At 44.2% G+C, this 12,671-nt stretch overlaps 1 protein-coding gene across 9 annotated transcripts in view; it reads left to right on the forward strand.

Annotated features, from left to right (window-relative positions):
* The window catches only part of dock6 (dedicator of cytokinesis 6), a 209,916-nt gene that overhangs the window by 101,457 nt on the left and 95,788 nt on the right, over positions 1 to 12,671 (forward strand). For all 9 annotated transcript variants that reach the window (XM_080216640.1, XM_080216633.1, XM_080216635.1 and 6 more), the window contains exons 15-19: positions 1,253 to 1,370; positions 6,509 to 6,579; positions 9,624 to 9,762; positions 11,264 to 11,365; positions 12,516 to 12,602. In XM_080216640.1, coding sequence (XP_080072766.1) covers positions 1,253 to 1,370; positions 6,509 to 6,579; positions 9,624 to 9,762; positions 11,264 to 11,365; positions 12,516 to 12,602 — 517 coding nt within the window. The remainder of the gene's footprint in view (positions 1 to 1,252; positions 1,371 to 6,508; positions 6,580 to 9,623; positions 9,763 to 11,263; positions 11,366 to 12,515; positions 12,603 to 12,671) is intronic.

Raw genomic sequence — 12,671 nt, forward strand, 5'->3', positions numbered from 1 at the left:
AAAAAGACACAAAAGTCTGATGTCACATACCAACTGGCTCAAGTACAGCTTCTTCCCTGCTGCTGTTAGACTTTTGAATGGACCTATCTCATATTAAGTTGATTTTTCTCTATGAGAATGAGAGAGAAAACAAACCTCACAGTGATAGGCCCCTTTCCCTCAGGGCACAGTGACTTCACAATGCAATGGGCAGCATTACTGACCAAATTAGGGGTTAATTCAGCTCCCACTCACTGATTATGACTGTAACACTACATTCTGCATTCTGTCCTTTCCCTCTCTGTGTACGGAATGTTTTGTATAGCGTGTAAGAAACAATACTTCTCACTTTATACTAATACTTGTGACAATAAAAAGTCAAATCATGTATATTCAGTACTCTTATTGCTGTGGTTTCTGATCTGAGAAGTCAGGTAAAGCTTGTAAATGGCACCATGTCATTTTAAATGATTCAAATGGTAGCCAGGTAGGACTTATCTTAATTGAGGTGCTGTTATAATTTGGTGTTTCTTCTTTAAGGTTATGTTTTATTTCCTCTTCAGACACATCCCATTGGTGTGCCCATTCTTCTGTGTCTCAGCGAGAGTTTACACCATCCCTTTGTGCACAGTTTTGGTCCCTTTATTTTTAGAAAGATGAGGTGGCTTTGGAGGCAGTTCAGAGGAAGTTCACTAGATTGGTTCCAGAGATGAGAGGTTTGTCGTATGAAGAGAGATTGAACAGGTTAGGCCGATACTCTCTGGAATTTAGAAGAATGAGGGGAGATCAAATTGAGGTACACAAGATGATAAAAGGTCTGGATAAAGTAGACGTGGAGCGGATGCTTCTGCTGGTGGGGCATTCTAGTACGGGAGGTCATAGTCTTAGGATAAGGGCTAGTAAATTTAAAACAGAGTTGAGGAGAAACTACTTCTCCCAAAGGGTTGTGAATCTGTGGAATTCGGTACCCCAAAGTGTGGTAGATGCTGGAACAGTGAGTAAATTTGAGGAGGAGATAGACAGATTTTTAATGGTAATGGGTTGAAAGGTTATGGGGAGAAGGCAGGAAAATGGGGATGAGGAGTATATCAGCCATGATCGAATGGCAGAGTGGACTCAATGGGCCAAATGGCCTAATTCTGCTCCTATTCTTATGAACTCTTACATGTGGATAAATTTGTAGCACAGTGAAACTAATAGATCAGGACAGCAGGTCACTATAAGTCTGACTCATGTGTTGTCTGTACTCATCACTCTCATGTTCCTCTTTTAGGAATCTACTGTATGTCTACCCACAAAGCTTGAACTTCAGCAGCCGTCAGGGGTCAGTGCGGAATATTACAGTGAAAATCCAGTTTATGGCAGGAGAGGACCCCAACAGTGCCATGCCGGTGAGAAATGCCTTGTGTTAACGCGGTGGTCTTAGCACTGTTATTCTTGAAGCACACAGAAATCCCCCACCTGGTATTGTATATACCTCCAACAGTAAAATCGGTTTTATTCATCGTTGAGAAATTTAAGAGAAAGGTCCATAACAGAACACCACAGCAGCTAAAGTTAACACAAGTTAAATCAGGAAAAGATGACCAAGGTTGGATTCCAAAATCCACAACACTCTCCAAGAAGAAAAACGTGTGTGTCTTTATTCAGTGGGAGGCAGTGGTGTAGTGGTATTGTCACAGGACTAGTAATCCAGTGGCCCAGGGTAATGCTCTGGGGACCCAGACCAGAAGTTGAAATTTGAATTCAATAAAAATCTGGAATTAAAAGTCTTGTGATGTCCATGAAACCATTGTTGATTGTCATAAAAACCTATCTGGTTCACGAATCATCCTTGCCTGGTACATGTGGATCCAGTCCCAAAGCCATGTGGTTGACTCCTAAATGCCCTTCGAAATGGCTAGCCAGCCACTCAGGGCAATTGGAAATAGGCAACACATACCCTTGTATGAATAAAAAAAATCTCCAAACCTCTGAGTGCTTTATGTGCTATTTATTGAGTTGGAAGTGGATTTACTGTCAAAAGCAGCCTTTATTTTGCATGCATGCATCAAAATTCCACCTGTGAGGTAGTCAATTTATTTTTGTTGGCCTTAATTAAAGGAAGGATCTTTTTATTTATTCATTTGTGGGACATGGGCGTCGCTGGCTAGCCAACATTTATTGCCCATCCTTAGTTGCCTGAGGGCAGTTGAGAGTCAGCCATATTGCTGTGGCTCTGGAGTCACGTGTAGGCCAGACCAGGTAAGGATGGCAGATTTCCTTCCCTAAAGGACATTAGTGAACCAGATGGGTTTTTCTGACAACCAACAATAGTTTCATGGTCATCAGTAGATTCTTAATTCCAGATTTTTTTTTTATTGAACTCAAATTTCGCCATCTGCCGTGGCGGGATTCGAACCTCGGTCCCCCAGAACACCTGGAGTGCGGTGTGCAGTTTTGGTCTCCTTACTTGAGAAAGGATATACTGGCACTGGAGAGGGTGCAGAGGTGATTCACTAAGTTTGATTCTGGAGTGCAAGAGGATTGGCTTGTGAGGAGAGACTGGGGGGAGCTGGGGCTGTACTTGTTGGAGTTCAGAAGAATGAGGGGAGATCTTCGAGAAATATTTAAGATTATGAAGGGAATAAATAAGGTAGAAGCAGGGAAGTTGTTTCCACTGGCAGGTGAAACTAGAATAAGAGGGCATAACCTCAAAATGAGGGGAGCGGATTTAGGACTGAGTTGAGGAGGAATGTCTTCACACAAAGGGTTATGAATCTGTGGAATTCCCTGCCCAGTGAAGAAGTTGAGGCTATCTCATTGAATGTATTTAAGGCAAGAATAGATACACTTCTGAACAATAAAGCAATTAAAAGTTGTGGTGAGCTGGTGGGTAAGTGGAGCTGAGTCCACGAAAAGATCAGTCATGATCTTATTGAATGGTGGAGCAGGCTCGAGGGGCCAGATGACCTACTCCTGCTCCTAGTTCTTATGTTCTTGTTAGCTGAGTTTCTGGATTAATAATAATCTATCAATAGTACCACTAGGCCATTGTCTCCCTTATCCAAGGTACAGGAAGAATTCCCCACATTTTGAGAGGTGTCCTGGAATCTTCAGCATTCACCATGGCTGTGATGACAGGCTTTGGTTAAATGGTGCAGTTCCAATGAATGAACTTAAATATGACAACGCTCCATCAGTACTGACTCCAAAGCTTTAAGACGCTGCAAAAGAACATCTCTCAGCCTTATGGCCAAAATTGAACATGGGATCAAGCCCAAGATGGGGTGTGAAGCCTTATCTGAACAAGGTTGGCTTGGATCTCGCTTGTCTCCCTCATGGAGACCATGAATTGGATTCATTACAAAGTTGTTTTTTGAAGCAAGCAAGGAGATAGATATATAGGAGCAGAATTAGGCCACTCAGCCTGCTCTCCCATTCAACCATGGCTGACATTTTTCTCATCCTCATTCCCCTGACTTTTCCCCATAACCCCGATTCAGTGCTGCCCGGTCCACTCGGAGCATGGGCTTTGTAATTTTAAGAGTGGGGTAAAACTTAAGAAGAAAATTTCAAAAAAGACTGTGAAAGAATGCATGCGGGATACTGCGGTAATGAAAAGTATTCTGAAGACCAGGACGAGGAGTGTATCAAATAGAGAATCTACAGCTCAGAATGAGGAGAGAAATGACTCAGAGACATAACCATAGTCATATCAATTAAAGAAAAAAGGTTGCGATAGAAAGAAGCATTGGAAATCAAAACTGGGAGAGACTGTCTATCTATTTCAAGCTGTTCTGTGTGAGAACATTCCCAGAGAACAGGAGCAATGTTCGCCAGGAATTGGTTGTAGAATTTTTAAAGTGTGGTTTGAGAAAAGAATTTTCCTTTCATGTGAAACATTTAACTCGATGTTTGTGAATCTCCCACATCAGTTGTGAGTCGGTGTGTTCCTTTCACAGCTTCTAGTCTGACACCTCCTGGTACTGAGAGTAATGTAATTGATCTTCCACTGTGTGTTTGTGCACTTTTGACAATGGCTACTTAGCAATGGTACATATTGTGCCTGCAGCGGTCCAAATTATATTAAAGAACACAGAAATGATGGTTGAGGCAATTACAGTGGCTTTTAGTAGCTACTTACTCCCACGAGGCACTGGATTTTGGATGGCTGTGTGGGTGAGACAGCGAATGCAGCCACTTAGCAGATGATGCTTATAATAGTGGAAGTAAATGAGTCACCTCAGGTTTTGCAAGAACTTAATGGACATACGCATCTTGGAGAGCTTTCTGCCTATCAGTGTTTCTCATATTACTCCTTTCTTGTGGTGCGTTGCCTCTGAACTAGGCTATAGCTCATCCAGGTGTGACTGTTCTGTATACATCAGGCAGCAAGTGTTATTGCATTTGGTGATCTGGTGTCCAGATCACCAACAACCTGTTCTGGTCGCTCCATGCCGACACTATAGTTAAGAAAGCCCACCAATGCCTCTGCTTTCTTGGAAGACTAAGGAAATTTGGCATATCCGCTAAGACTCTCTCAAACTTTTACAGATGTACAATAGAAAGCTATATAGAAAGTATTCTATCTTTCTGGCTGTATCACAGTTTGATATGGCTCCTGCTCTGTCCAAGACCACAAGAAAATACAAAAGGTCGTGAATGTAGCCCAATCCATCACGCAAATCAGCCTCCCATCCATCGACTCCATCTACACTTCCTGTTGCCTTGGCAAAGCAGCCAGCATAATTAAAGACCCCACGCATCCCGGACATTCTCTCTTCCACCTTCTCCCAATGGGAAAAAAATACAAAAGTCTGAGGTCAAATACTAACCGACTCAAGAACAGCTTCTTCCCAACTGCTGTCAGACTTTTGAATGGACTTACCTTGCATTAAGTTGATCTTTCTCTACACCCTGACTATGACAATATCACTACATTCTGCACTCTCTCGTTTCCTTCCCTGTGAATGGTGTGTTTTGATTGTGTAGCATGCATGAAACAATACTTTTCACTGTATACTAATACATGTGACAATAATAAATCAAATCAAAATCAGATCTTTCCTGCTGCCATCAGACTTTTGAATGGACCTACCTCACACTTAGTTGATCTTTCTCTACACCCTAGCTATGACTGTAACACTACATTCTGCGCCCTCCTTTCCTTGTCTATGAATGGTATGTTTTGTCTGTACAGCGCTCAAGAAACAATACTTTTCACTGTATACTAATACATGTGACAATAAATCAAATCAAATCATTTGTCCATGGCAAACCTCACAGCTGAGCTTGGTCCCGACCTTGTCCAGCAACCCCACACACACTTTCTTAGTATTGGTCACTTGGTAATGAACAGGAAGTCTTGCCTATTTACTTTACCCCACTCTGTATCTGTCTGGTGAGGTCACAGCGGGAGTATTGTGTGCTGTTCTGGTTGCCACATTATTAGGAAGAATGTGATTGCACTGGAGGGGGTGAAGAGGAGATTCACCAGGATGCTGCCTGGGATGGAACATTTTTGTTATGAAGAGAGGTTGAGTAGGCTGGGGTTGTTTTCTTTGAAGCAGAGAAGACTGAGGGCCTGATCGAGCTGTACAAGATTATGAGAGACGTGGCTAAGGAGCAGCTTTTCCCCTCAGTTGAAGGGTCGTCACAAGGGGACACAAGTTCAAGGTGAGGGGCAGGAGGCTTTTAAGGGGATGTGAGGTAAAAGCGTTTTACCCAGAGGGTGGTGACGGTCTGGAATGCCTGGGAGGATGGTAGAGGCAGATTCCCTCACATCCTTTAAAAAGTACCTGGATGGGTACTTGGCACATCATAACATTCAAGGCTATGGACTAAGTGCTGGTAAATGGGATTAGGTGCGAGGTTGGGTGTTTCTCATGTGTCAGTGCAGACTCGATGGCCGAAGTACACTTCTGCACTGTATGATTCTATGATTTTAGTTTTTCTTTGTCTCTTTCCTCAAAGTTCATCTCTTCCACAAATGACTCCCTCCCTACCTAAGTTCTGAGCAGTTAGTTGCTGCCTCACAGCACAAGGGACCCGCAATCAATTCTTTCCTGGGGCCGCTGTCTGTGTGGAGTTTGCACGATCTGCATGGGTTTCCTCCGAATGCTCCGGTTTCCTCCCACAGTCCAGAGATGTGCCGGTTAGGTGGATTGGCCATGTTAAATTGACGCTAGTGTCAGGGATTAGCAGGGTAAATCTGTGGGATTATGGGAATAAGGCCTGGGTGGGATTGTGGTTGGTGCAGACTCAATGGGCTGAATGGCCTCCTGCACTGCAGGGATTGTATGATTTATCTTTATATCATCTGCAAATGTAGCAACAGTGCCTTCAGTTCCTACTTCAAAATCATTAAATGTATATTGTGAAAAGTTGTCCCAACACTGATCCCTGAGGAGTTATGGTTTAGCAAATTACCGTTTGAATCCTGAGTAGATTAGATTCTGTATAGATTCCGTATCCTATGTGCATCCACCAGAATCCTCCTCTCGCCTGTCACTGTCTCTAATGATTTGTTTCTTCTGTGTAAATGCAGGTTATCTTTGGGAAGTCCAGCTGTGCGGATTTTTCAAGAGAGGCATATTCTGCTGTGGTGTACCACAACAAGTGAGTTATCAAAGACAAGCCTCACCAGAAACTTAGAGGCCATGCAAGCGTTCAGTGTACCTGTTTGTTATTCTGTAATTCTGGATATTATGATCTGTTGTGTTATAATACAATTGGCACTGGTTCTGCAGTTTGTAGACAGCCCATTATAGATTATTATTTTTCTGCAGGTTTTCTACGGGGTGGCACAGTGGTTAGCATGGCTGCGTCACAGTGCCAGGGACCTGGGTTCGATTCCTGGCTTGGGCACCATCTATGTGGAATCTGCACATTCTCCCCTTCCGAGTGGGTTTCCCCCGGGTGCTCTGGTTTCCTCCTAAGGTCCGGAAGACATGCTGGTTTGGTGCATTGGCAGTGCTATATTCTCCCTCAGTGTACCCAAACTGGCGCAGGAGTGTGGCGAATAGGGTATTTTCTCAGTAACTGCATTGCAGTGTTAATGTAAGCCTGCTTGTGACACTAATAAATAAACTACAAGTCCCTTCTCCCTGCTTCTAAACTTTTGCCAGTGCCTCTTTGCTTTTAAAAGCAAATTACTGCGGAATCCGAAACCCAAAGAGAAAACGCTGGAATGTCTGGCAGCATCTGTAAGGAGACAAAAGAGCTGATGTTTCGAGTCCAAATGACAATTTGTCAAAATTCTTTGCTTTTATTTTTTTAATCTCCACTGAAACACTCTGTTGTGAGCCTGCAATGAGTTATGGAGAGTGGGAATGGCACAGCAGCTCCCGCCTTTAACCTGTGCACTGCTTATAAATTGGCAGTTGTCTGAAATGCCTGCGAAGAACAAATACACTTCAAACTGCAGCAAATTAAGCCCTCGCTGCCCTCAGCCATTGTGCTGCTGTAATCAGTGTGAAAGCTGAATCATCTTGACAAAAAGCTGCATGCATGAAATGTGGCCTGTGCTCTCAAATTGACGGGCGCAGACCATAAATTGAAAAGAACAAAGCTGACATTCCTCAAATCATCGCCTGTAGCTTTGATGTGAAGCCTGACTATAGAAAGTGATTCCACGCCTCCAATCTAATCTCAAGAGCTCAGCTATCCGCTGCTGAGGATGTCTGCTCCCAATTACGCTGTGCATCTTCATTCATTGCTAATCAGTGGGCTAGTTTCATGAGGATAAAGTCATAAATGAATGCCAACAAAGAGTGCCTGAAGAAAATAAGGTACAGATAGAAATAGTGGCACTGCTGCCTCACAATGCCAGGGACCCAGGTTCAATTCCGGCCTTGGGTCACTGTCTGTGTGGAGTTTGCACTTTCACCCTGTATCTGCTTCCTCCAGCTGCTCTGGTTTCCTCCCACAGTCTGAAAGACATACTGTTTAGGTGTATTGACTGAACAAACGCAGACTGAGGTAACCAGGGGAATTTCATAGTAGCTTCATTGCAGTGTTAAATGTAAGCCTTACTTGTGACTAATAAGTAAACTTTAAAACTTCAGATCAGTCAAGTGGTGCGACTCATGGGGCTGCCCGTTAGCACTGCTGCCTCACAGCGCCAGAGACCTGGGTTCAATTCCCGGCTTGGGTCACTATCTGTGCGGAGTCTGCACGTTCTCCCCGTGTCAGCATAGGTTCCCTCTGGGTGCTCCGGGTTCCTCCCACAGTCCAAAAGACACGCTGGTTAGGTGGATTGGCCATGCTAAATTCTCCCTCAGTGTATCCAAATAGGTGCCGGAGTGTGACAACTGGGGGATTTTCACAGTAACTTCGTCGCAGTGTTCATGTAAGCCAACTTGTGACACCAGTAAAAATAAGTGTACTTTTTCACGTGCGAAGAAGTTAAACGTGTGTCATGGGACTTTTTTTAATTTGCCCAATTCCTTCCTGAAGGTGCAGCCACAGCTTACAGGCCTATGTTTCCTAGAGACAAAAGGAATTATCCTTGCATAAAAGCCTGGAGCCCTAGGCTGCGAGTGTCAGCAGGCTATTTAACCGTCAAGGGCTCTGGAGTTGAGGCCACTCCTGGGCTTATCCGCTGACCACTCACAGACATGTCCCAGCAAGACACTCTGGATTGTGTTGAGGAATGTGGCCTTCTCTGTGGGCTGAACATCGCACACAATATGGCACTGGCTGTGCACCTGATTGTATTGGCTCACTGAGCAAATGGAGGAGTTAAATACCTCTTCCTTAAAGGGTGGGTGGGGAAAGAAGCACTCTCCAGTTGGTGGAATGAAACTGAATGAGGGAACGATTATTGTATATGCACAATGACTGGGACAGCTCTGCTGCCTGTCTCAGAGATAGAGTGTGTGTGACCTCTGCTGCCTGTATCAGTGACAGTGTGTGTGTGACCTCTGCTGCCTGTATCAGTAAAAAGTCTGACAACACCAGGTTTTAGTCCAACCTATTTATTTGATAATATACTCGCAAGCTTTCGGGTTAGCCCCTTCGTCAGGTGAATGGAGAGTTCTGGCCTCAGACAGAGCATATAAAGCACAAACCCGAAAGCTTGCGAGTATATTATCAAATAAATAGGTTGGACTAAAACCTGGTGTTGTCAGACTTTTTACTGTGTTTACACCAGTCCAACGCCGGCATACCCACATCATGCCTGTATCAGTGACAGTGTGTGTGTGACCTCTGCTGCCTGTATCAGTGACAGTGTGTGTGTGACCTCTGCTGCCTGTATCAGTGACAGTGTGTTTGTGACCTCTGCTGCCTGTATCAGTGACAGTGTGTGTGTGACCTCTGCTGCCTGTATCAGTGAGTGTGTGTGTGACCTCTGCTGCCTGTATCAGTGACAGTGTGTGTGTGACCTCTGCTGCCTGTATCAGTAACAGTGTGTGTGTGTGAGACCTCTGCTGCCTGTATCAGTGAGTGTGTGTGTGACCTCTGCTGCCTGTATCAGTGACAGTGTGTGTGAGATCTCTGCTGCCTGTATCAGTGACAGTGTGTGTGTGTGAGACCTCTGCTGCCTGTATCAGGGTCACAGTGTGTGTGTGTGAGACCGCTGCTGCCTGTATCGGTGACACAGTGTGTGTGTGAGACCTCTGCTTCCTGTAACAGTGACACAGTGTATGTGACCTCTGCAGATCGCCAGAGTTTTATGAGGAAATAAAAATGAAGATCCCAGCAAACCTGACAGATAACCATCACCTGCTCTTCACCTTCTATCACATTAGCTGCCAGCAAAAACCAAGTGCATCACTGGAGACACCCGTTGGCTACACAGTGAGTAACAGTGAACCAGCCTATGACCCCAGCACCATACAGGGCCCTAAGGGGAGTTTCCAGGTTTAACACTGTAAAAACAGCCTTGGTACTGTAATATGCTATAGACCCAGTGCTGGTAGATGGAATCAGTTGGGAGTTCAGGTGTTTCTGATGTGCCGGCGCAGACTCGATGAGCTGAAGGGCCTCTTCTGCACTGTATGACTCTAACCTTCAAGCTCCCACAAACAGCAATGTGGCATTGACCAGATAGTCTGCTCATTGATTGAGGGACAGATGTCGACCAGGACATCGGAAAACTCTCATTAAAATAATGCCATTAGATCTTTTATGTGGCAACACCAAGTTGAAGTCCAACAAATTTATTTGCTAGCATGAGCTTACGGAGCGTTGTCCTCAACGAAGGGACAATGTTCCGGAAACATGTGCTACCAATTAAAGCTGTTGGACGTTAACCTGGTGTTGTGAGATTTCTTATTGCGTTTACCCCAGTCCAACGCCGGCATCTCCAAATCATGAAAAGATAAACAAGCAGTAGGTCCTGATTGAAGTATTTATTCCCTGAGATGTATTCAAAGAAAATTACAGTACAGGGACAGGCCCTACGGCCCCTCCAAGGCTGCGCCGACCATGCCTGCCAGCAGACCCCGAAACAATTCAATGGTCAGAAAAAGAATTGAACTACTTTCAAAGCCACCACAGTACAACATGTACTCTAATTTGATAATATTGCTTGACTCTTTGGGGAAAACAGTACTTTTTAACCTATAGTTTCAAAGGTTAAATTTTCTTATCATCTGGCCACTTGAGTCACAGGAAGAGTCCCTTTGCTCCCTGGAGTGACTCCATTCTTTGCAGTTGGGGTGCTCATCTCCTTTAGATCGGCGGCACAGTGGTTAGCACTGCAGTCTCGCAGTGCCAGGGACTCAGGTTTGATTCCAAGCTTGGGTCACTGTCTGTGCGGAGTCTGCACGTTCTCCCTGTATCTGTGTGGGTTTTCTCCGGGTACTCCAATTTTGTCCGACAGCCCGAAAGATGTGCGGTTAGGTTCATTAGCCATGATAAGTTCTTCCTCAGTCTACCCAAACAGGCACCAGAGTATGGCAACGAGGGGATTTTTCGCAGTATCCTCATTGTGGTGTTCATGCAAGCCTACTTGTGACACTGATAAATAAAATTCAAACTAAACTATAGATTTGGGAATTGATCTGAAGATGCCTGACCCCAGGAAAGTGTACACTGACTCAGTACATGTGCTGGAGAGCTGATCTACACTCCTCCGTTTGACCAAAGCAGAGTCCAGGTTTCTCTCTGAGACCTGATGTTTGAGTCAATTATCTGTATTTGAAGCTTCAGCTTGTCCATCACTTTAATTCAAGTCCTTTGCCCGCAGTCATTTCCTCCCACCCCACCTGTGGATTTGAGTGCAACCTGAGGGATATGAGCTGGGGCGTGTTGTTACTAACTGTATAATCTCTAAACTTGTAACCTTCTCACTTAGTGGATCCCTTTGATGCAACACGGCCGTCTCCGAACTGGATCATTCAGCCTCCCAGTGTCAGTGGACAAGCCACCACCTAGTTATTCAGTTCTCACCCCTGACGTAAGTATGATCCAAATAACATATTACTTCACCCCTCTTGTGCATTTTAATCATTTCCTCTTTGCCTCCCTGCATCCCATGTTAAAATAATGACTGTTTACACCATCAGTCTCTCCAGCTGTTTCAAGTCCTTTGCCTCAGTCTGCCATTCTTCTTACAAATCAATTAGGTTTCGCAAAACCCAAGCTTGATGTTGGCATATTGCTAATTTCTCATGTTCCTTGTCTTCTGTTGTTAGGGAGTTGTCAAGAGAATGGCCTGTCACCTAACTTTTTAACATAGGTATCCAGGGGAGCCACACAGGATTTAATATAGCTGAGGTTCTGAGCTTCCTTGACTCAGTAGGAAGCTTTGAAACTAAAGTTGTGCTGTGGAATTGAGCTCATTGAATTGGGCAGAGGAAATAGAGACATCAGATCAGAACTTCCACTATTAAGATTTGAGTGTAAAAAAACAACCTGTAAGGATTCAGGGTAGACCATTCATTGAACACCGAGAACTAGGGGACTCTGGTGTTAAGGTAATTGAGAAAGAAGCAATGTTGACAAGAGGAAAAGTGCTGAGCAGTTAGAATTTGGAATTCACTGCCTGCAAGTATGTTGGATACCTATTCAGTTCAGGCCTTCAAAAGAGCGTTGGATAATTATCTAAAGATGAAAAAGTTTGCAAGTTTAAGGGTAACAAACAGAGAAGTGAGTCTAGGTGAAATGCTTTTGAAGAGAACCAGCATGGACAAGATGGAAGGAATGGACTCCTTTTGTTCTTAACCATTCTTGGTGTAACTCTCGGTGTGGTTAGCCTGTATGGGAAGGAGGCAGGATGTTATGGGAGATTAGAAGGTCATTCCGTTTTGTATAATTGTAACCACGGGAGATCTTTCAGAGTAATTCAGTTGTAGCGTTATTGGCAGCCTTAAGTGCAAACCTTTCTGATCAAGAGGGACAGTAAAGTTAGAGAGCAAATTTGATGAGAGAAAGATGGAATATGTGGTTAATGGAATAGTGCTAGCTTCCTATGTACAGGTATCACGCAAAGGCTGTTTTTAAGTAATTAGTTCTTGCCACATATCCTGTAGGCATCTGAGAAATAAATGTCCTTGATCGCATCTATATATTTGTAAATGTCTTCCTTTCAATTTATCTTTGAATAGGTCCAGCTACCTGGAATGAAGTGGGTCGACAATCACAAAGGAGTGTTTAATGTTGAAGTATCTGCAGCATCTTCAGTGCATACCCAGGCACGTACACACCCTAGCAAAGCTCAGATGCCATCAAAAGAAGCATCACGGTCAAACATTTCTGGCTCA

Source organism: Carcharhinus amblyrhynchos, chromosome 33 (genome assembly GCF_965287045.1).
Source record: "Carcharhinus amblyrhynchos chromosome 33, sCarAmb.v2.hapA, whole genome shotgun sequence".
NCBI lineage: Eukaryota > Metazoa > Chordata > Chondrichthyes > Carcharhiniformes > Carcharhinidae > Carcharhinus > Carcharhinus amblyrhynchos.